We start from the raw sequence: 24,242 nt of genomic DNA, 5'->3' as shown, positions 1-24,242 counted from the left end.
CCGTAGTTGTACGGGTATATGAAGTCCTAAAGTTCCACAAAACTTGCTTGGATTCGTCCACTTGAATCTTCAAGCACAGATCGATTGTCTTTAATTTTTTTTTTTCTTGCCAATGAATGTCAATGTTGTTTTTTCTTCAGAGCCAACAAAGAAACGCCTTTAATTTTTAACTTGAAGCTCTGTAACATTACTGAGATTGCCGGTTGAATGCTTCTGATTAAGGATGGCTGACAACGACACTAGATTGTTGAGATCAGGAAGTACATTTTGTATTACGCCACGTGTTGAAGCGAACAAGGCGGATTCAGAAACGTCACATCATTCCATCAGAAGTGTGTTGGTTGAAAAGGGAAGAAGATTACCACACCAGTCTCTTTAAATACGCAAAATCAGTCACCCTTGGCGAGTGCTGCCAGACGCAATGCTAATGAATTAATAATTTAAAGTAGGCCAAACAGTAGAATTATGAGAATGCTGGACTGCAGAATATTGGCTGGTGACGAATATAGACAGCAGTCGGTACAGTTCTTCAGTACCAACTGAGAAGAAAAGTCTTTAATTTTCTTTTGCTTTTGTAGACTACCAACCAACAAGATCTTCTTTTATTATTTCTTTGCTTCTGTAGACTACCAACCAACAACTTCGTCTTTTATTATTTATGTCTTGCCTGTGCTTCCGTACAAACACTAGCCAGAGAATCGTCTTTTATTATTTTTGCTTCTGCAGCCTAACACTAGACAGAGTAACGTCTTTTATTATTTATGGTCACAGCGGTAAACCATAATCTCTTCGTGGGAAAATTGTAACATAAGATTCCCGGATCCGTTCGTCTGTATGTAATGACCGAAAGAAACACTCCTTTGAAACCGTCTATTCAAAATTGTATTTCTGTAAAATTAGCCACCTGGCTGTCGAAATTGGGATGCAACACCGTACACCACTAAAACTTGTCACTACAACAAACTACTTAGATAAAAGACGGAACTTTTATCCAGCTGGCAAGCACTAAGCAAACAGTTAAATATGCCTTCAACTTTTAAGCAACCATTTTACGAATGACTAGAATAATTTGCGATATCTCAAACTCACGTAAACAGTAACTGTGACGCAATAATGAAAGACATTGTCACGCAATTCAAACAGGTGTTCAAAGGTGGTGATGCAATGTTTCATCAGGTCTTACGAACGATGGTGCAATATTTGGACATTTTCTAGCAATTTCCATGACGTAAGATGCCAGCTAGGTTAAGTAAACCATAACGGTTTTTATATGATGTTTGATTTGGTGAAAATTGTCTGTAACAAGCAGCTTAGCTACTTTTGTGCTATTGTTAGGCTAAGGCTACTATACAACTAATAGACTAGATTTTGGCACTTGTGGTGGAATCAGCCCCGTCATAATTTGGCCCTGGATGCTGGCATAGGGCACTTCTGTAGCCTACATAAACCTACTGCATGAGGGCGAATATATTTTGTATAGCCTGTTATAAGGAAACATAGTGATATTTCAGACGATTTGATGCAATTTTACTGAAAGACACAGTAGGCTGCAACAAAAGTAAAATAACCAGAACAAAAATTTGCAGAAAAAAAAATATGAAAAAATTATATTATATATTCTACAAAAATCTAGTTTTTAAAATGATAAATTTGGTCAAATAGGCCTACAGCTCATGTTGTCAACCTGCAATGTTCTCAATCTGTCTTACGTTTACGCAGCATCTTTATCAAAGTTTTACTTCTCTCTTATATGAAGTTAATGAAACAAATAAATGGACAAATTAAAATCAGTGGATCGCCCAGATAATTTGTTTCACAAGAATTTTTAATGGATTCGCTACAGCGGCTATGCTACCTCGTTTCAGGCTGATCAACTAATGCAAATTTAAAACTTTTGAATAAGCCTACACAATTGAAACATGTAAAAGTTTTTGTAAGTTTAGCTTTACTTCATTTTTGTAAAATTTCCTTTTAGTTTTAATCACAAAATATGTGTAGTTTCATCATAGTAATCAAATTTCCACATGAATGCCAGCTTGATTGTAACTAATCACTCAAGTCTCCTTCCGAAATCCGAATACAACTTTTGTTATGGCAGTACTGTCTTTAGTTTCCTTCATTTTCCAAATCCAATTCCAAAATAAGAAAAGAACCAGTGGTGCCACTCCTAGTGTTTTTCCACTAGATCTAGTGTTTTTGGCTTGCATCTAGTGTTTTTTTAGCGATTTAGCGTTATATTGGTGTGCATAAGTTTGGACAGTGTTCAAAGTAGCCCACCTATTTTTTGTTTACTTGCATCAATGTGTTTGTAGTGCTTTTCAAAGTTTTTAATCTAGTTACACGCAATGATGACCAAATTTGAGATATTTAGCATAAATATTTAAAAAAATTCACACAAATAACTGTGAAAGTGTTCAAAGTAGACTAAGTAGGTACCGTAGCGTGACCTACCTTATGGACGGTAGGCTTACATTTCGTCAGCTTACATTAGTCGCTTACGTTTCGGCTGTGGATTATAATGGTAGAAGACGAGGCACCAGTTTACACTTGTTTATTACAATATAGCCTAATCAAAGAGTGTACTCTGAATATCGTACGTACACTGCCAAGTTCATGAGTGTGGAGTTCTTACACTACCTCAAAGATTGTGAGCAGTATTGCGTTTTTGATAATATATTTGCAAAAGCCAAATTTGGGTAAATTTTGTTCTCCCCCCAAAATGTTTTACTCTCCTATGGCTATGACTTCAGGGCTCTCACTTTCAAGAAAATTCAGATATATTTTGAAATTTTAAGGACTTTTAACACTCACTAGCGCCATTGGCTGTCATTTTTGTACATTATGCATGTAAATGATCGTGTATTTATAATACTAGTGTTTTTTTGTGAATCTAGCGTTTTTTTCAGTCAAATCTAGTACTTTTCCATGACAAGAGAGTGGCAACATTGATAAGAACATTAGAGTGGATAGCGGAATTGAAACAAGGGTACCGGTACGCCTCAGTTGAGCAAGAAAATAAGTTTTTTTTGCTCCGCTTAAATAATGTATTTTTTAAAAGGTTACAGTCATAAAGGTGTTTTAATTAGTTATTCTAAGTGATTGGTGACATTGAGAATATAGCCTACTGTACAGTATATGAGTTTTTTACTATTAAAATGGCTAAACAGTCAGTGACCATCCTTGCAATGAATATTACCCCTTACCCTTAAGTTTTTCAACCCTGATAAATAACAAAGAAATCAAGATTAATAACGGGTGCAACTTAATTCGTACCGTCAGTTTGTACCTTGAAAAGATCGAGAGAAAAAATTAATAAAAGCCGAAGTCGCTGATCGCAGTTTCCGCAAACATTTCTTGAAAAAACAAAAGTGATGGTGAGTGGAGCAGAAGGAACAGTTGTTGAGAGCAAAGTAGTTCCCTGTGGAATATGTGGCAAGAGAGTAATGAGAAATGCAATGCAAGGAATGTGGAAAGTGGGTACACGCAAGATGTGCTAATGTCAAGAGAGCCGCAACAAGATTGGCGAAGTGTTTTGTCTGTGGGAAATGCAGTAAAGGAAGGAATGAAGTGGAAGGCCATGATGATGAGTTCTGCCATGGCATCGAAACAGTGACAGACTTCTGTTATCTGGGTGATCGGATAAATGGAAGTGGTGGATGTGAAGCAGCGGTGACAACAAGGGCAAGATTGGGCTGGGCAAAGTTCAGGGAATGTGGGGAAATGTTGTATGGCAGAAAATTCTCACTAAGGATGAAAGGGAAAGAATATCGGAGCTGTGTGCGGCCTGCAATGCTATATGGTAGCGAGACATGGATATTGAGAGAGAGTGAACTGGCATTCCTGAGAAGAACGGAAAGGTCAATGGTGAGAGCAATGTGTGGGGTGAAAACGAGAAGGGAAAAAAGGACTGAAGAATTGTTGGATATGCTAGAGATGAGAGAGACCATAGACCAACTGGCAAGGGCAAATGGAGTAAGATGGTATGGACATGTGATAAGGAGGGAGGAAGGAAGTTTTCTTAGAAAGGCACTAGATCTAAAGGTGGATGGGAAGAGGAAACGCGGTCGTCCAAGAAGAACGTGGAAACAACAAGTGAAGGATGAATTTAAAAAAGTCGGACTGAAGGAGGAAGATGCAAGGGACAGGGTGAAATGGAGAAGAGGGATTAAAACAATTGCTGCGCGGAAACAATCGGCCACCCCCACTAGTGGGGAACAAACCGACGATGGATTATGATGATGATGATTTTGAAAGGGTTAGGGTATCGGTTAGGTATCGGTATCCCTAAATAAACAAACTAAAAAGATCGAGAAAAAAAAATAGAACATTGCTGATCGTAGTTTCCGTTTTTCCGCAGTTTCAACAAACATTTTAAAATTTCCTGTCAGGGATATCTAGAGAAGGGGATATGAAGGCTCGCAGCGATTGCCTTATTCTCATGACACTACCAGGGCGGTAGTTTGTAGTGCTTTAAACATGTGGTTCTTTTAAAAATCGTAGAAAGTTTTGTAGTACAGCTGGTACAATGAGCTACAAAAGACAGTTAGCAAATATTACACAGAGCATATTTAAAGAATACTTGTTTACAAAGACAGTTGAAAAGTTACCAGTTAGCTGTTTTTTTTTAACAAAATCTTTGCAGTAGGCTAGATGTAAAGCAAGTATATGGGTAGGCTAGTTGAATTAACAAGCAACCATGAGCATGCTGTGAGTATCCAGGCCTGATTCTAATAACGCAATGCAAGGTATCATAACAAGATTTAACAAACTACTATCGGTGCCAATTGTCATTTTACGATAAACAGAGATTATTTACGATAAACAAAAGCCCTTCTATTGTCAGACGTAATAAAAGCCTTCGTATCCCCTTCTTTAGATATCCCTGTTTCCTGTAATGATCTTAAGAGTTTGCCGAAGTCGCTGATCGCAGTTTCCGCAAACATATTGAAAGGGTTAGGGTTAATCGGAGTTTCTGCAAACATTTTAAAAGGATTAGGGTGTTTCCGCAAACAAACTGAAAAGATCGAGAGAAAAAGATAGAACATCGCTGATCGCAGTTTCCGTTTTTCCGCAGTTTCCGCAGTTTCCGCAAACATTTTAAAATTTCCTGTAATGATCCTAAAAGTTTGCCGAAGTCGCTGATTGCAGTTTCCGCAAGCATTTTAAAAGGGTTAGGGTTTAGGGTTGATAAGAGTTTCCGAAAACTTTTTAAAAAGGTTAGGGGTTAGGGTTGATCGGAGTTTCTGCAAACATTTTAAAATTTCTGGTACGGTAATGATCCTAAGAGTTTTTGTTTGTTTGCGGAAAATTTTAAAATGTTTGGGGAAACTGCGATCAGCGACTTTGGCTGTTTTTAATTTTTTTTTCTCGATCTTTTCAAGGTACGAACTGACGGTACAAATTGTTCATGGTACAAATTAGGTTGCATCCATTAATAACGCTTTATTTGGTGCGACTGATTTTTTGCTTGCAAGACTGAGCATTTTGATCAAGCGGTAGAAATTACATTTTTACATCTTCTCAGATCAGACCTCAATTTGCATCTAGCTACATAGTAACAATGTAAAAAAGGAAAATTTTGCTGGTTGGGTTTATTGCACCAGGTTTGTTAAGCATTCTAGGAAATTACAGTTGGATAGCCTATCTAACAAACTGCTTGTAATTAGGTCTACCGGTACTTTTTATGTGTTGAAGGTTACAAATATTCATTACTGTAGTGCAGTATCATTCAACATACGGAAGTGTAGTAAATGATTTAAAGCTCCTTTGCAATTGCATAGTGAGGATGTCGATATTCAAAAAAGGCCACAAAAGCCCTAATGACCTTGTTAAAAGTTTGAAAGCTGCTGTTACAACTCTTTCTCAGTTTCAACCTGGAACAAAAAGACATGATAAAGTAAGATTTTTTGAAATATTTTACTTTGCAATCACTAGAAACTTATTAAATGTATTTAGGCTAATGTCTCAAAATTAATTGTTATCAAACCCTAACATAGTTCCAATTTGTGTCATGTAGGCCTATCAAATTTTCATCGCCTAAAAAGAGGACATGTTTCACAAGCATATTTACTTGTTACATATCTGTTTAGGTGAAAGTAGGCCTATGCAGCAAAAGTTACAACAAAAACAGATGCAATAAAAAAACAAAGCAAACGTATATGGCAGATTTGGTTGGCCCATGAATATTTTGCAGTTCCCACCTTGCCTATCTAGCAATACAACCTGGTTTGTTGTATTCTGAAATACTTTTATAGGATTGCCAACTTTTAGCAAACTGTGTAAATGAATCATAAGCAGACATAACCCTGCAACAACACTACATTTAACATTATAAAAACAAAAACAATAAGCTAGCATTTTCGGCTAGTCATACAGCCCTTTTCAAGCCTATTAGAAAAATATTTTTAAAAGAAATACTAAAGAATAATACACTATCACAGCAAAAATATGGACAAATCTAAACATTTAAAAAACTTGCTTAACTAGCTCACACAATAGGATAACTGAAAAAGTATGCAGCACAACATTTTCAGTTACACAATATTTTCAGTTATCATTTTGTGTAAGCTACCGGTAGTTAAGCAAGTTTCTCAAATGTTTAGATTTGACTGGCAACAATACCTCTGCTGGTACGTTTTATTAAAAAATTTTAGTACCACTGCCCTTGATGACACAATAAGTTTTCACATCACAAGGTTTGAAAAAACAATTTGACCAAGAAAATTTTAGTCACACTGATGGCCACTTGCTAGCAGTCTGGTAAACGTTTTTTTTAAACTTAACATTTCTCATTTTTTACTGCTTCCACAAGGCAACAACAAGCTTTTATACTGTAATATTACGAGTCAGCAAAAAGTAAGACATTTTGATTTTAAAGAATTTTACTCAGACAGCAACAATCGTAAACTTTTCTACCGAATTGGGCAGAATGTTCAGGTACACATGCCTTGTTTTTTAGCAAGCAAGTGTCAGCTCAAACAAAATTATAAAATTACTTGCACCAAATTTGATTGAAACTGTACACAACCATTAAAATGCTAAAAACGGACTCGATTAAAGGGTCTGCTACTATTCGGTGAGTCCGATTCAGTGAGTTCCTAACCTCTAACCCCAAACCCTAAAACGGCAATGATAATTAGGCTACGGTATCCAATAATTCAAAAAAAAATTAAAAAAATCCCCCTTTAAGGGATCGGACTCACCGAATCGGACTCATAGAAACGGGCCATTCCACAATTAAAAGCTGTTTCTCGCACCATTGTGGCTGCATCATAGATGAAATGCGTTCTACAGTATTTGCATCTACATAAGCTGTAAGTGTTCATGCCACCATACGCGCCGACTTCCGGGGGGCGGCGCCCCCCGTAAATTTATGGTTGAGAGGCAACAAAAATGGTTATTACAGTGGTGTTTCAAAGATAAAACACTTCGCGAAAGAGATTTAGATCATTTAAACGGACATAAAGAATGTCGAAAGCGAAATATAGCCTACGTTGCTCTTGCCCGCAAAACCGCAGCTGATCGCATGGCTTTCTCATACGGTATGGAAATTTCAAAGTAGATGGTAGAGTAACTTACGCTGCTGGAATAGTCACGTAACTATTCACTGCAATGTTAAGAAAACCAACTAAATTAGACGAGCTATTTTCAACGAGGTCTTCCCGCTGTGAGATTATGATTCAACAGAACGCATTGTTTTTTTCGCGATGTGTGAGAATTAAATCGAAAACCGATAAAAGAAAAGGTGTTTAATGGTCTTGGTCGCAGATATTGCTTGCATTAACAATCGTCTCCTACCGCTATTATCACCTAACTAACCTGACATCATTGTTTTATGCGGCTGCTAAGGTTTAACATCGACTTCCACGATTATGGAATGCTACGTAATAAAACATAATTAAAACGATAAACGATTATGTATAACGATAATAAATATAACGATTTACGATAAACATAATTAGAACGATTATATCCCACACGCAAAAATAAAAAAATTGATCTCTTAAAATAGCTCTTTCCGCTGTTTTGTCTCGAGAGCTTTGTATATTACTAAACAAGTGCATAAAGTTTAAAATTGATAGAAATCATTGAATTTGAAAATTAAGTTTGAATCACTGCAAAAAATCGTATATAATCGTAGACGCCATTACACACTCCGTAATCTACGTTGGCAATGATTTTGCCACGGCAAAAATGTGTTCATTTTGAAAACTGCCGAGCTTGTCCCGTGCATAAGTTGAACCTGTCTTTTTGAAGTGAAAATCACTTGTAAACATCTCGACTTATACTCGAGTATATACGGGATTCGATAAAAGACTATAAAGACTTTCGTTGAAAACATAAGAGAAAATACTTCGCCGTTGTTAACGCTTTGAAGGTAAGTAATTAGCAAAACGAAGCTAATAAAACTGATAGCGGGGGTTTCCACTTTGCTTGAGATCGTGATTTTTTTTGCGTTTTATTTCTTAATATATAACTTCACTGTCTTGATCATTGTTATTCACTCGCACGAAAAGGAAATGAATCGGCTTGTTTTCCAACTGTTCCAATTATGAGCTAACAATATCAAAATTTTTACGACTAGGTGTGCAGCATGCGTAAAACTAATCGTTTCAAGCAGCGGTTCTAATAAATTCGGTTTGCGACCTAGGTGTCAATATAAACAAGACACTAAGCTTAATCAAAGACTATTTTAATTGAGTAAAGTAGCGTTATGGTTATGACGTCATCACCTTTCTCGCCCCCCAAGGTTTTTTGAAAAGTCGGCGCCTATGCATGCCACACTGTCTTTTTGCAGTAAGCCATGTTATGCATAGTGCACTGTCTGACATTCTTTCCCATCCCTTCACGTTACAAACGACCCAAGCTGTTAAGTTGGTAATCAGCAACGCCTGCATCTGCAAGTGTTGAATCAATATAAAATAGATTTGGGTAAAAGATTAATTTTTTGTAAAAGTATGAGGGTTGTAAAATATAAATATGATCAACTCTTTTGCAATTTTTTGTGTTTAGGTCACATGTTTAAGTTATGTTTTATATCTTTGTGATTTAAGCTAAGCCTACTCATTTTCTGATTTTGTCACAAATTTTCTTTGTCATAAATTTATTGATTTTTCTCAAAATGAGAAAATTTCTTCACAAGTAAACTTGCAGACTCTGCCCACATTCACCACTTACCATCACTTACAATAACCACAAAAAATGGTGTTTGAAATGTTGCAATAAACGTCTAAGATTTTTTACAACAACAATTCAACAAGGTATCCCAATTTTTTGTAGAATGTATGAATCAGCAGGTTACATTGATACAGAGTTTTTTTTTGGCAATCAAAGAGCAACAGCTGTTCAAGCCGTTGTCAAAAAGTTACATGAAAACGATATCCTGTTGAAAATAGGCCTAAGCAAAACTCAAAATGCCAAAAAAGAGGACATTTGAGCATTTTTGAGTGTTCTCGGAAGACCATTTATTTTTTTGAAAAATTAAGACAAATTCTCATAAAAGAGGACAAATGGTAGATTGGTAGCCCTAGTGCCATGTTCTTTTGTTTATCAAAGATGGTGATTGGTGACCCATATGCTGTTGCCTTGCTTGTTTAGTTGTGTATGATATACTACCTTACAACCTTCTAAAAATGATTGTGAGCCTAAGTAGTGTGAGCTTGCAATCAGTTTAACCATGTATGTTTGTGTGATTTAGGCAAATGAAGATGTCACAAAAAATTTGCTGGCTATGAAAGGCATCATGTGTGGCACAGAACAACATGAACCACAGTCAGAACTAGTGGCCCAGCTGGCCCAGGAAATCTACAAAAGTGACATTTTTGAATTAATTTTGGTCAATTTAGCTTTAATAGATTTTGAGGTAAGTAATTATTGCTTTGATTTATTTTTATTTTAAAAGTTTATTTTAAATTTGCACTGGATACACAACTTTATGCAGCATTACGAATAACGCATCCCTAGGGGTCTGCTACTACACGGCGAGTCCGATTCGGCTAATCCGATTTGGCGAGTTCCCTATTCGGCGAGAGCCTTTTTCGGCGAGTGCCCTATTCGGCAATTTTTTGAAATTTTACTTTTGAAAGGGAATTATCGGGTACCGTAGCCTAATTATAATTGCCGTTTTTACATGGTTAAACGTTGAAATCGTGAAGAAAGGAATAAAAATAAAATGTTCAAACTATTAAATTAAAATTCGTTATGTTAGTTGAGTTGTTTTTATTTCTGACCATCATATGAAAAACAATACACGTCAACATAGCAAAGGTAGAAGCGACAAAACGTGAACGTTAAAACGTGCTTGAATTCGTCATGTCAGTTCAGTTGTTTTTATTTTTGATCATGATATCAAAAACAATTCACGTCAATATAGCAAAGGTGTAGAAAAAGGTAGAAGCGACAAAACGCCAACGTTAAAACGTGCTTGTGACCGAAGTAAGTTATTGAGTTGAAAGAAATTTGGCACGGTGGCAGCACCTTCAGAAAAATTTAAGAAATGAAGGGAAAATATAGAAAAGAAAATGTTACAAAAAAAAATCATGTTTAATGTCTATAAGTTAGTACTTTTGAATAGTTAAAATGATTAGTTTGGATCAACAAATGTGTGGCCTACAGCTTGGATTGAAAGGAAATTATGGGGTACCGTAGCCTAGTTATCCCGACCGGCAGACATTGCCGTTTTTACATCGTTTTAACGTTGAAATCGTGTAAAAAAGAGAACTTTACTGACTAGGATACGTTAAAACTGGGAAACATTCACAGAAGCCCTTCGATTTGTTCCAAGAACCCATTTAGCCTAACAGTTCATTTGTACATTGATTCAACGTCTGAATACATTATCTTAAAAGTGCAACGTATCGAAGGGCTTCTGTGAATGTTTCTCAGTTTCAAGAACGTATCCTAGTCATCAAAGTTCTCTTTTCTACACGATTTCAACGTTTAGCGACGTTAAAACGATAGGCCACACATTTGGTTAGCCTTTTCATTCTGTTACTACAATGTAAAAATGAACTGTTAGGCTAACTGGGTTCTTGGAACAAATTTTTGCTGGTTGGGATAACTAGGTTACGGTACTCGATAATTTCCTTTCAATCCAAGCTGCAGGCCGCACATTTGTTGATCCAAACTAATCATTTTAACTATTCAAAAGTACTAACTTATAGATATAAACATGATTTTTTTTTGTAACATTTTTTTTTTTTTAATTTTCCCTTCACATCTTAAATTTTTCTGAAGGTGTTGCGACCGTGCCAAATTTCTTTCAACTCAATAACTTACTTCGGTCACATGCACGTTTTAGCGTTCGCGTTTTGTCGCTTCTACCTTTGCTATGTTGACATGTATTGTTTTTGATATGATGGTCAGAAATAAAAACAACTGAACTGACATGACGAATTTTAATTTAATAGTTCAAACATTTTATTTTTATTCCTTTCTGCACGTTCAGCGACGTTAAAACGATGTGAAAACAGTTAGGCTACGGTACCCGATAATTCCATTTCAAAAATAAAATTTCAAAAACTTGCCGAATAGGGCACTCGCCGAAAAAGGCTCTCGCCGAATAGGGAACTCGCCGAATCGGACTCGCCGAAACGGGCCATTCCGCATCCCTAGGCCACAAGACCTGAGTTCCGCAAGGCACAAATGATGCAAGATCTGAATACTGCAAGACACAAAGGACACAAGACAAGGCCCAAATTTTTGGTCAATCATCATTCATGTATTGAGGCATTCGAGCCTTGCATCATTCAGATCTTGCGGCATTCGGGTCTTGTAGCCTAATGATCACGTCATTCGGTGACATTAAGTCGTGTACCGATTCGCACTAATCCAATTGTTTTGTAGAACAGTGAATGTTTTTGGAACTCCGGATTTACTTACTTGCTATGACTTGGCAAGTGGTTGAACAGCTCCAGGTTGAATTAGTTCATTGAATTTTGGTTAATTCAATCCTCCAAATTTCCTTGTCATAAATTACTGTTGTTCGATCAACTATAGTTTGACCTTTCGACATGCTTATGTTGTACCGGTAGCCGGTACCCATAATTGCAATTTGCAACTCCTTTGAAGATATTGTACCTGAAGTCTGTTTGTTAAAAATTGTTTTTGTTCTTTGCTTGTTCACATAGTGAAACGTTTTTATCTGACTCCACATTCCAGTAAAATATTTGTGAAACTGGTTTGGTTTGAAATTAAATGTGCAGACTGTAGTATGAACTAGATGCAAGTTCCTGCAAGTATGCTGAGAAATCTGAGATTAAGTTGAGGACTTGTGCCCTTATTTGAAGTGATATTATTTTTAATCCATATTATCAATATATACTATAGTCTTCTTGCTTATGAGGAATTTGTCTGGCCATAACGTGTTTATTGTTTATTATACAGTGAATTTGTCACCGTTTTGCAATAGTCATTTTATAAATTTATTTGCACAAATAGGGAAAAAAAGACTTCACTCAGATATTTAACACCCTGGTTCGTCGTCATATTGGAACACGGACTCCAACTGTTGAGTATCTTTGCACAAAGGAAGGAATATTGAAGATACTGGTGGAAGGGCAAGTCACGATTCTAATTATGCTAGAAATAAAATTTTTGAAAAGTTGGAAACCTTTTTCCATTTATACCAAAGGCAGGCAAGACACCACAATAACACAGGGTTGAGCATTACAACAGTAGGCCTATATTACATATTTACAATAGTTCAACATTCAAACGTTTTCGACTTAACTTAAGTCCTCATCAGGAATCTGTAAATATTTATAAACTACAATAAATTTCACTTCTTGACAGTGACTACCGTAACTAACTAACTAAACAACTAACTAAAAGCATCGAGAAACACGCAACGAATAAAAGCAATAGAGTGGAAACATACAGTGATACAGACAGACGAAAAAATTACATTAAGAAAAGGCAACTGCATAACTAAGTTACAAAGGAATTTGCACCACGGGGTACGTGATACAACTAATAAATGTTGAGGAGAATAGAGGCGCCACCCGCAAATAATTATTTGTTTAAATTTGGGTTGTAGCGTTTGATTAAAAGTGCTTCCTGAATTTTTGTGTCAAATTGGGATTTGCCTTTGCGTAAAATTTTAAATGAGTCAGTAGAGAATTTTTGATCTGTGCAAAAAGAACAATCCATGATATAGTCTTTGATGGCACTTTTCTTTAAGTCTCTAAAGTTCAGATGCTCCCGTACTCTCGTGGTCAAATGTCTGGTGGACATACCGATGTACGTCAATGCCGAATCATACGGACATGTAAAACTGTATACGACATTTGAGCAGAGAGACGAAGGCGTCTGGGACTTTAGTTGAAAATACGAACTAATTTTAAATGTTTTATAAATAGGAAAAACGTCCACATCAAATTTATTTTTCATAAACTGTCCGATTTTACGAGCAAACGTTTTGGATTCTTTTCCCACAAACGGAATGGACAAGCAATGCTTCACGTTTAACTCATTTTCAGCCTTTTCTTTTTGGTTGGAATTCTCAGAGATAAAGCGATTCAATATTTTCTCATTCAATATTTTCTCATTTAGCATCAACACTCAACAGTATTTGGTTGTTGTGAAGGGAGCGTTCTTCCTCGCTATCAGCGCAAGGCTGAGCACTCACTACTACAGCGAGCAGTTGCGATTCGCTAGCCATAACGGTATTATATAGCTTCCACGCTAGCCATTTAGACCATTCAATCAACGATATGTTTTTTAGACCATCCAATCAACTTGCCCTCCCCTAGCGCTTGCTGGTTTTGTTAGCTCTTTTCTTTCCACTAGTTAAACTGACTAGTAAAAGCGGTGATTGAATACCCTTTTGGTATAAGTTAGTGGTGCGATACTGACGAGCCCAGCATCAAGGGCGAAACATGGTGTCTATTGCTATAATTTTTGCTACAGGTACAATCGGCTGTCGAGAAACATAGTACATGGTTGCTTTTATAACAGTCAATTTTTTTGTTTTTCTGCGTCATTGCATTTTGACAATTCTGTTTTAAACTACAAAGGAATACGGTAGTTATTCTTTTGTGCCACGTTGCTAACTACATCATGTAACATGTTCAAAGCAATATGCAACTCTGTTTATGGTATGTGGTTATTAACCATGCCTGACAGAAGTGCATTTTAAAAGTGGTATTTTCCTATGTAACACAAAACTGGATAACTTTAAAATATCTCACCGTGGAATCACATTGTACATACTGGTACTGTAGATGATTAAGTATTTTACTGTAAAAAATAAAAATATTTACTAAGTAAATGGAACCAAGGGTTAGTAATTGTCCACTGAGCAACAAAAAAAAAACGAAGCCAAGGTGAAAATGCCAGTATGATGACTGTTACAGTGGCAACAACGAAATGTTGGCAAATTTTGTTAAACAGTTTATTTATTTTGGAACTCAAATTTATCTGTTCATACAATACGAATCTAAATTAATTTATGTACGGTAATTGTAATTTTTAACAGGTCCACAAGAATTTATGCATTAGCAGAAAGTTTTACTGTATAATGTTGTTAGCAGTAAAAACTCAGATGCTGCCAATACTTGCATACAAATGCTTGGTCAGAAAACCCGTGTATCTTGGGTAGAACTTAATCTAGGATTGATACCAGATGCCTCGACAAAGAAACTAGAAATACCTTGAACTTTGGTGTTTTTAATGTCGCCTACTTGTCATTAGGGTGGCCACATTGGCATTTTTTCGTGCTTAAAATAACATTTACCATTTTTACCACAACTTGGCAGTTTTTTTAAATTTTGGTCTGGCAACCCTGCTGGTCATATTTGTTGTCAATTTTCTACATTTTTTCTAAAACATGTGGTTTGTAAGTTTTAGCATAACACTATTTATTGTTTCAGTTATGAATCTCCAGAAATTGCACTCAGCTGTGGCATTATGTTGCGGGAATGCATTCGATTCGAAGGACTTGCTAAAATCGTGTTTGATTCTAAAGACTTCTTTAAATTTTTCGAATATGTAGAAATGTCCACATTTGACATAGCATCAGATGCATTTGCTACATTTAAGGTATGAAGAAATACCATCACTGTTATAGACTACAAAACGGTTAAAATAATTTTTATTAAATGTATTTTGCTGTATGGAGCAATTAGGGCTTTCTCTGGTGTTTAAAAGTTTGAGTAGTCGAGTGAATCTTCGTGACCACCTACTTGGGAGGCCTGTTGTCGCAATGGCTTGTTTAAGAGAATCCGAATCGGAGACAACCTTTTTTTGGAGACGACCGATTCGGTGATTTCTTGAAAATCCAGCGACGGCTTCCGTTTATTTAGAGCAAGGGTTCGCAACCTTTTTTACACTGTGGCCCCCTTTGAAAATTTTCAAAATCACTGGCTCCCTATTTTTTCAACCTTTTGAAAAAATTAAGAAACGTTATTTTAATTAAAAAAACTTGTTTATACAGTAACTGGTAGTTAGAATAATAAAATGATATAAATACTAGCCTACAACACACAATAAACATGATAGTACATTGATTAGTTATTACATATGCAGTTAATGTGATAGTTGAGCTTGTTTTTGCTCTGACAATGTCTTCATTGTTGGTTTGGTGGTGGAAAGTGCAAGCCGCATGTCATATTGAATATCCAAGACACTGCGGTGCTTTGTCTTCAAATTGAATTAAAGACCATTTCCTGAAGATTTGGGCAAAATGTACTAGTGTATTTATTAAATTTTAATTTATATATCTCTGTTGTTATATAGTGTTGGAGTGGACTTTATTTATTATCTCTTAGTGTTGGAGTGGACTTAGAGATAATAAATAAAAAAAATTATTCTTTTTCAAATTTTTCCATGGCCCCCTTGAAAAAGGCTCATGGCCCTCAGGTTGGGATCCCCTGATTTAGAGAATTTGTAATTGTAGGGTTCATTTAGGTAGGCTATAGGCGATTTTTGTGTTTTCTTTTCCATACCCATGCAAACTAAACGGTTATTGTTTCAGTGAGGTAGATGTAAATTAGCTGATATTTTGTGGGTGTAGGCTACAGTGATGGGTCATGGTAGAAACGGTGAGAGGAGGAATCATGACCATCAAACGCTGTTTGACAACCTTTTTTTTTCTCTGAGCCTTTATTTGATTAACCTCTACTGTTAATCATGAAACGCTATTTAACAAGTTCTGTTTTTTTCTCGCTGAGACTTTATTTGATTAACCTACTATAAGCTGTTTTCTTTGAATAAACACATGGCGCTGTGGGATTTTAGAAATCTCCGAAAAAGGCTGTCTCCAAATTAAGATATCTCCGAATAGTAGCAGACCTGCCTGTTGTCGTGTAGTTGGCTGTAGCTTGTGAAATTACAGCTATACTCCTTTAACAGCCATGGAACCAAAGCTTGCTCCAGCACCAGACAGGTACAATCAACCCATAGCCGGACATTTGAAATAATTAGGAATACCTTTTCTCATAATTGCACATGACTTTTGTTCAGGATCTGCTGACGCGCCACAAAAGTTATTGCTCTGAGTTTCTCATTGATAACTACGATAGAGTGTTTCAATGCTACACTCAACTTCTTAGCTCCGAAAACTATGTCACTCGCCGACAGTCTCTGAAAGTAAGTTGTTGTTGATACTTTATGCATTTAAATTTCAATGTCATTATTTCCAGCAGAATCTCGTCACCACCAAGCTAGTTTGTTTGTGCAACAGGATATTTCCATACATCTCTAACAATCTTGTATAGTTGCACATAAAAGTCATAGAAGCAAAGGCTAGAGAACTTGTTAAGTTATGCACGATAAGGGTTAATTCTTTTTCACAATGCCTGTTCGTTTTACGCTATAGGTTCCAATTAGGTAAAACCTTCTCCAAGTATCCGTTGCATCATGAAATAACATATCAATGTAGAAAGAGTAAAAACTCTGATAAACAACTCAATTATGAGAACATTGAGTCATTAGTTGCTCGAATATTACTAAAATTATACTGCAGTACATCACGGCTAATATGTACATTTTGAATGTAAGGTGTATCCTAAGCTTCAATTAAACAACACATTTGAGAAGAAAATGCCATCAGCGTAGTTTGCTTTATTTATGCAAAACAGTTGCATATAGGCAAGTTTATTTTGATGGAAAGGTCTTCCAAGCATAGAAATTTAGTTCGGTTTTCACAAAATCACGCACAGCATGTCAAAGTAGATTTGCGTTCTAAAAATATCAATATTTCTGTATATTAGCGAACAGTTAGGCTATCCAGGGTATTGGGGTATTGACTGCCCGGTAATCGAAAATAGCTCTATGTAATGGTAGCTGGATACGTTTATGTTTTTTTTGTTTTTATTTTATAATGAGGATTGAAGTATCAATAGGAAAATTTCTTATCTCATAAGCCAGTTTAGATGTGATAAGTCACTGCCCAGACTGCAAATTCGGAGATATCCCGATTCGGTGTGGACACGCTGTCAGACAACATTTCATAATTAACATATAATTATTGCCTGTATGGAGAAAGAAATTATCGAAAGTCCCTAAAATTATATTATTCTTCTCTGCTGGTTTTCCATTATTCATTTGTGATTAATTTTATTTTTGAACAGGTGTCAATGGTTCATTGTGGAATAATCTGTCATGTTACCTTGTCTTATTATTTCAAACTGATTTACTTTGCAGTTGCTTGGCGAGCTTCTGTTGGATCGTCACAATTACACGGTTATGACGCGATATATCAGCAAACCTGAAAACTTGAAGATCATGATGAACAATCTCCGTGATCAGAGTAGGAACATCCAATTTGAGGCCTTCCATGTGTTTAAGGTCACTGTCGTCGGTGCTTTTTTCGAGCTTACAAATGACGTGATTCTGAACTACAAGTCTTTGTTACAAAGTGCTGCCATATACATACATTCTGCCAACTGCAAAAGCCACTTACACTGGGCTTGCTCAATGCTCAGTTATCAGCAAATGGTTTCGATTTCGTCCCGTGGCAACTGTAACGCCTTTTAACGACTTAATCTGTTTCAGGTGTTTGTAGCTAATCCGAATAAAACGAAGCCAATTCTTGACATTATCTTGAAGAACCAACAGAAACTTGTGGAGTTTCTCACTAACTTTCATAACGACCGTTCTGACGATGAACAGTTCAATGAAGAGAAGGCCTATCTTATTAAACAGGTTTGTATTTCACTTCTGTTGAAGCTGCTGATACAGTTTATAGGTAATCACACTTCAAATACAAAAAGAGATTTCACTAGTACTAGCTTTTGGGTTTGTATCAGTGGTTCAAAGTGTGCGAAGCGTTATGTTTTAGCATTCGAAAAGATTACTATTGTATACGTTTGCATTGCACTGGAGGAGTGTCTCTAATGTATGTTCTCTTTTAACTTCTGATCAACAGGAATTTTATGTTTGGCGTATTTTTTAATTTTTTTTGATCAGATCAAAGAATTAAAAGGGTAGCACTACCAAACGGGAAGCCACAAGTTATGCACTTCATGTAGCTAGTTGAAGACGTCCTGTCAATGTTTGCCTGAAGATTTCCACAAGACCCAATATCTTGTTCATTTCTTCAACGTATACAAGTCGAACAATAAACAGGTTTCGATATTTGTGTACTATCTTCGAAACGAACAAGGTTACGATTCAAAAGCTAGATCAACAAAAGACTTGGCACATCACTTGTTTTTACCGGTTGTTTTGTTCTGGCAGCACGCCGTATTTTCGAATGTATACGTAACTCCATGACCTTGATTTTTTTTTTTTTTTATGTACCTTGATGGGACTTATGTGTAAATGTTACCCTCAGCATTAACGCTGTAAACGATCTCGATATCGAGGGCAACCCCAACAAGAGATATATTTTGACACCGTTTCGGAAGGCCGAATTATTGCGAAATATATAATACGGTGTATTTGTATGTATGTATTATAATATTACAGAGTTTAACATTGCGAAACCTTTCAAATATTTGTCGCACCTTTTGTTTACTTTATCAGTCAAGGTAAACATTCACCTGCAGGCCTCATCGGTAAAAAGCAAAATCTGTCATTTTTACATTCTGCAGACGTTGAATCAATGTGAAGTGACGAATTTTGCTATCTGGGATGGTACGACATAGGAATGGTATAGGTCATTTTTCGAATATCCTTGCGCTAGTATATTTAAATTTCAAGTAGTTGTAAACAATGCGACGTTACTACGTGTTGTATGTTTCTGGGCAGCAAAGGTGGTTCGCTTGCAAAGATGTATCGAATTGTTGTGTGGTTGTCCAATCTACTCATCTTAATTAGAGCCTAAGTTTGAAATCTGTAAACAAGCAATGCTGTTTCTCTAAGTTCGCCATCAGAGTGAAGACATACGGTGTAATATCCTAATAAAAAAATCGAAATTTTTTGACAATAACCAAAGCTAAAAATACTTATTATTTTTATACTTCGGTAAGAATGTTTGCAAACGAATTGGATGACTCTGAACCTAGTCCACATCTGCTAAAAGTTTAGATATTTGAACGGTACGTTAAAAATAACTCTTAGACTTAAGGGGGCACTTTTGATGGAATATCAATTTCAGCACCGCTCTTAATAAATTGGTCGAAAAATGTGTTTAACTTGTAGAAAACCCTACATATTAATATATCTTTGGAAAGAGTATGAAAACTGCAATCAAAATATGGCACTTAAAATAGACAAAAAACGTTTCTGTGAAGAAAAAAATGTCAAAGAAATGCAAAAGTTTTTTCCATTTTTTTTTTAATTTTACCACCGGTTAAAAATTTAAAAAGCCTCAAGGGAGAACGTATATCATTCCTAACTTTTTGCTGGAACTGTCGCCATCTCTTACCCTTATAATGATAAGAGGTTTTTTCCACATGTGTATATAGGCTATTTAAAAAAACAAATGAATTTTAAATTTATGTACCGGTACTAGAAAAGTTTGATATATTTGCAATTGTTTTTTAATTTTAAGTGAAACTACACAGAAATAGCAAAAATTCATTGTAGATCACTTCCCCAGTATATATTGATTACGCCTGCAAAATTTCATGCCATTCTGACAAGAAATAAATGACTAGTTGTAATTTGAGTGGTTGAAAACATCAAAAAATGACTTTCTAATAAAACAGCATTTGAAAAACACTCATTAAAGCACAAGCTACACTACTCACATTTATCACTGTAAGTTTTGACACACAAAGACATTGAATAGACTCAAAATTTTACCATATTTAGAATCCTGATGAAATTTACTCCTTTTTAGATCAGGGGCGAGTTTAACTGATGGGAGGCCGGGGTACTTTTAAATAGGGGAGCCCCGGTGCAAAAAAGTTTTTTTTTTTTGTGGGCGCGAAAAGCTTTACAAGGTGTCACCCACACCGTTGCCTAATGCCTTTACGCCAAGCTCAGTCGCCACCTTCTGACTAAAAATTAACCTTGAAAGAAAAAGGAGGCATTTTGTAGAAACTTTAAAAGCTGAGAGAAAATAATAATAATCACAAAATCGCATTTTCCACGTCGCGGGGGCCTTCAAACATAGGCGTAGCCAGGGGGGGCAAAAGGAGCCCTGCCCCCCCAAATTTTCAAAGTTTGGATTCCGAAGTTGAACCCTTTGTTGAAAATATAATTTGTATAAATTTATATCGTTTTCCAAGACATCTGGCTATTAACACCCTCCAGGACTTGTTTTAGACACACAGAAAGACACCAATAAATTTTGCAAATCGTAAATCGCGCAAAATTTACGCGATTACGATTTACGCTTCTTTTAACTAATCTGTGGAAGCAATTTTAGAATCGCTTACTCTGTTGGGTTTTTGTGTAGCTGAGTTTTTTGTGTTCTCTAATTTTAGCCGCAGTTTTTGCCCGTTTGTGTGTAAGAGCTACCTTTAATAAGTTAATAGCTGTTTATCTGCTAATAAATTTCATACAAATATTACCCTGAAAGTGTTTCCAGAAAGCGCTATAATCCATTATTTGAGTGTAATTTTGCAAAAATTTTCGTGGGGAGCATGCCCCTGGACCCCCCTAGAATACGCGTGCCTTCGGCACGCTCTACCCCCCAACAGCTTGATTGCTTCCCTTGCTCAACCCACCAGGATACGCCACTGCACATCAGGTGGCGATGTTTTAAATCAAACACTTTGTCGTTCTCTTCAATTCATCAAATATTTGGCCTCCCCCAAATTTTTTTTCTGGCTACGCCACTGCCTTCAAAAGGGGCCCGGTACAACTGCGCCCTCTTCCCCCCCTAAATCCGCCCCTGTTTTAGATACAAGAAAAAATTTGATAAAAAAATGTATCAGGAGTGTCCCCTTTAAAGAGTAGCTAGTTTACAGCCTGTCATTGCTACTATAAAACGCCGAAAAACAAGGTTTAAGAAGAGACGTCTAAATGCGAATCGGAATCTACATTCTAATGTGAACGGTTGAATACCGAAACGCTAATGCTAAAAATTCTTTTCAGCCCAAACTAAAAGTTCTATTGCAGCCTATCGTAATTGTTTACGCAGACAAGCACTCTAACCTGACAGCAAACCAACCAGTTTTTATTCAACGTTTGTAGAATTTGAATTAATGCAAAAAGCGACTGATTTGCTGTCTGATTATGTTGCCGGTATTCATACTGCATCGCAAAGTGTTAGGGGGATTTCCCAACTCATAATCTCTTTGGCGTGTCTATGAATTTGTTTATTTTAGACTCAAGTCTAAACTAATGCGTGGTAGATTGTTCTTCATCCATGGCAAGTTAGGGCATGAAAAAACAATACTTTTTTGTAGCTTTTCAAAACTTGAAATTTTTTTGTCAATATTGGTGAATCTGAAATAGATTGTCCGTCAAGACTACACTTTTCTAACTATGCTTAACTGGTGTTATAGGAAGCACTAGCGGCAAAGTGCAAAAGAATTTTTATTCGATTGTATTGCATATTTTTTAATTTAGCTTGGTTTTTGTAGTGTCGCGCGAAACGTGAGTTATATATTTTACGTTGTTTTTTCCATGCTACCAGATGCGCATCGCTAGACAAGAAGTTTTTTTTTTCATAATTGAAGAATTGCCTGGACAAGGATCCTCAGAAAGCAGCTTGAGTGTCGGTTAGGCTTGTTTTCGTTTGAATTAGCGATGTCTGATCGTTGCTAACATTTTGAACTTTTGATCAAACCAGCTGCTGCCTTGGTAATCGTTGATTTATTGCAGTAGACAAACCTGTCTTGTTCTTTTGTAAGTTGCAACGCAAAACTCAAAATTTTGTTCGCAACAATGCGTCCTTGTATCGACCGAGTGATGACGTCATCGTGGCGCCTGCATGGCGTCCCTTCGTGCGAGAGCAATTACCCCGTGTGGAGTTTGCTGTGGTAGGATTGAAAGCGTTGAGTGTTGTGAAAGTTTATATTCTGTGTAGCAATATTCATATTGATTCATGACACTTTGCTATTGTTCAGCCAGGAATCGGTGAAGTTTAAAGATGTTCAATGACTCAAAAAAGATTACATAACTTCAAGTGGTGCAAACCGTGCAGGATAACAAAGAAGATCTTGAGAATTATAAAAAGGCTAAAAAATGGAAACTTCCATTGTTTTTAGGCTTGTTTTCGTTGTTTTAAGTTGCAATATTGCAGCAAGTATTTCAGTTGTTTCATCTCAAGACAGCTTACTAAGTTTTATTCCGTAAAGTGGACGTTAACGGAGCTGTCGATCTCTCTGCCACTTGTCATTCTCATCCAACTGGTAGCCACTTTAACAAGTCGAAATTCTGCCACTGAAATTGACTAGAATGAAACCACCAACCAATCATAAGCTATGGTTTAAGTGACGTAAAAATGGCGAAAAGAAGATCATAGAAAGCAAATTAAGTGATGGATTTTTTGTCAGCTGGTTGGCTTAGGGGATAGGGTTAGGGCTAGAAAGTAGTCATTTCATTGACGCGTGTTCAATTCTCACCACTTCTATTGCTCTTTTTCTTCTATAATTACCAAATAAAGTTCAAAACAAGCATTAACTCTCTGGATGAATGTTAGAAGGGTCACAATTGGACGGTAGCCTCTTATAACACGTTCTGATTGGTTGGCGGTTGCATTGTAGTCAATTTCAGTGGCAGAATTTCGACTTGTTAAAGTGGCTACCCATCCAACTAGGGTACTGAAACAAAAATACAGCAGCAATCTGGGCTTCTTAAGTGCAATGGCCGTGCTCACGTAATTTCCAGTCAATTAAAATTTCGCTTCACCATTATTTGTGTTCTTTAATTACACAATTCGGCTTCTGTGCATTCTCAACGTTATTTGCTTAAAAGTGACTCGCATATTATGACGTCACAAGCTGTTTGTTTGTGTTTTTTGCCGAGAAGTTGACGTCATGGTGAGATGTAGTCGTTAATGGAGATGCGATGACGGCCTTGTGACGTTGTGTATATATTAGTGAAATTTTCAAACGTGTTTTACAATAAATATACTTCTTACCTTTTTGATGTGGTGTTTTTTCGACGTAAACTCGATTGCTTTTTTCTGTGTGTACTACTGTACTGTGCACTCACGTGCAGTGCCCTGACAGTGCCTTTTTCATCGTTAGCCTAGGCTATATCAAAATATTTCAGTTTCACTCGCTTTAAAATTCAGTGAAGTTGAGTGAAAAAATGGCATTGGCGAGGAAGTTAAGAAGTAAGAACTCACTATGATGCAGTGACGTTCGGTGGCTTAAACCGTTGGGAAAGCAACTTGGAAATATGCTGCAGCAAGGTAGTAGGCACGAAGGGCGTAACCGTCGGGCGAAGCCCGAAGGCAACACTTCCAGCGGGGGGTCTGGGGGATAGGTTGGCTCGTTTTTGAACTTTTTTTTAAAATTCTCTCGGGGTAGTGGGAAAATGGTGCCAATGAGTGAGAAAACGCTCATGACAAAATTTGAGATTCGTAAAAAATTGTCTCAGCTTCCTCATGGGGCCCAAAAATCGAAAAATGGGGTCAAAAACGCATTTTTTTAAAAGTATTTTTAGTTTGGGTAGATACAATATTGTTTAGATATATCTAATTAGCCTAAGAAAAAAAATTGGAGTCATTTGAACTATTCCTTCAGCTGAAAATTTCCATTTTGCTGAAAATTTCGCATTTTTGTTTGTGGTTACATAACTACAAACTTCGTCAGTGACGTAAATTCAAATAAAAGACGTCACTTTTTCCTACTAAATTAACCCAATTTCATTAAAAAATGACGCAACAGCTCAGGGCAGGTCTACAAAGAGAAATACAATGACGTTTTATAGCTGGCAAAATGGCCTTGGTGGGT

At 36.5% G+C, this 24,242-nt stretch overlaps 1 protein-coding gene across 2 annotated transcripts; it reads left to right on the top strand.

Annotated features, from left to right (window-relative positions):
- The first annotated feature begins 5,696 nt into the window (after positions 1 to 5,696).
- Positions 5,697 to 23,425, top strand: LOC145787661 (calcium-binding protein 39-like). 2 transcript variants are annotated; one of them, XR_014291426.1, is made up of 9 exons: positions 5,697 to 5,896; positions 9,698 to 9,862; positions 12,439 to 12,557; positions 14,871 to 15,039; positions 16,462 to 16,587; positions 17,644 to 17,787; positions 17,995 to 18,144; positions 18,409 to 22,673; positions 23,080 to 23,425. XR_014291426.1 is itself a non-coding variant. In XM_082599461.1 (8 exons), the coding sequence occupies exons 1-8, from the start codon at positions 5,786 to 5,788 to the stop codon at positions 18,427 to 18,429; spliced, it is 1,005 nt and encodes a 334-aa protein (XP_082455587.1). In that variant the 5' UTR covers positions 5,697 to 5,785; the 3' UTR covers positions 18,430 to 23,425. The 2 variants fall into 2 exon arrangements, 1 of the variants encoding a protein (XP_082455587.1); XM_082599461.1 differs by having other exon boundaries at positions 18,409 to 23,425.
- Positions 23,426 to 24,242: the final 817 nt, after the last annotated feature.

Source organism: Aplidium turbinatum, chromosome 2 (genome assembly GCF_918807975.1).
Source record: "Aplidium turbinatum chromosome 2, kaAplTurb1.1, whole genome shotgun sequence".
Taxonomy (NCBI): Eukaryota; Metazoa; Chordata; class Ascidiacea; order Aplousobranchia; family Polyclinidae; genus Aplidium; species Aplidium turbinatum.
The sequence above is the reverse complement of the archived record's forward strand: the minus strand, read 5'-3'. Positions and strand labels throughout refer to the sequence as shown.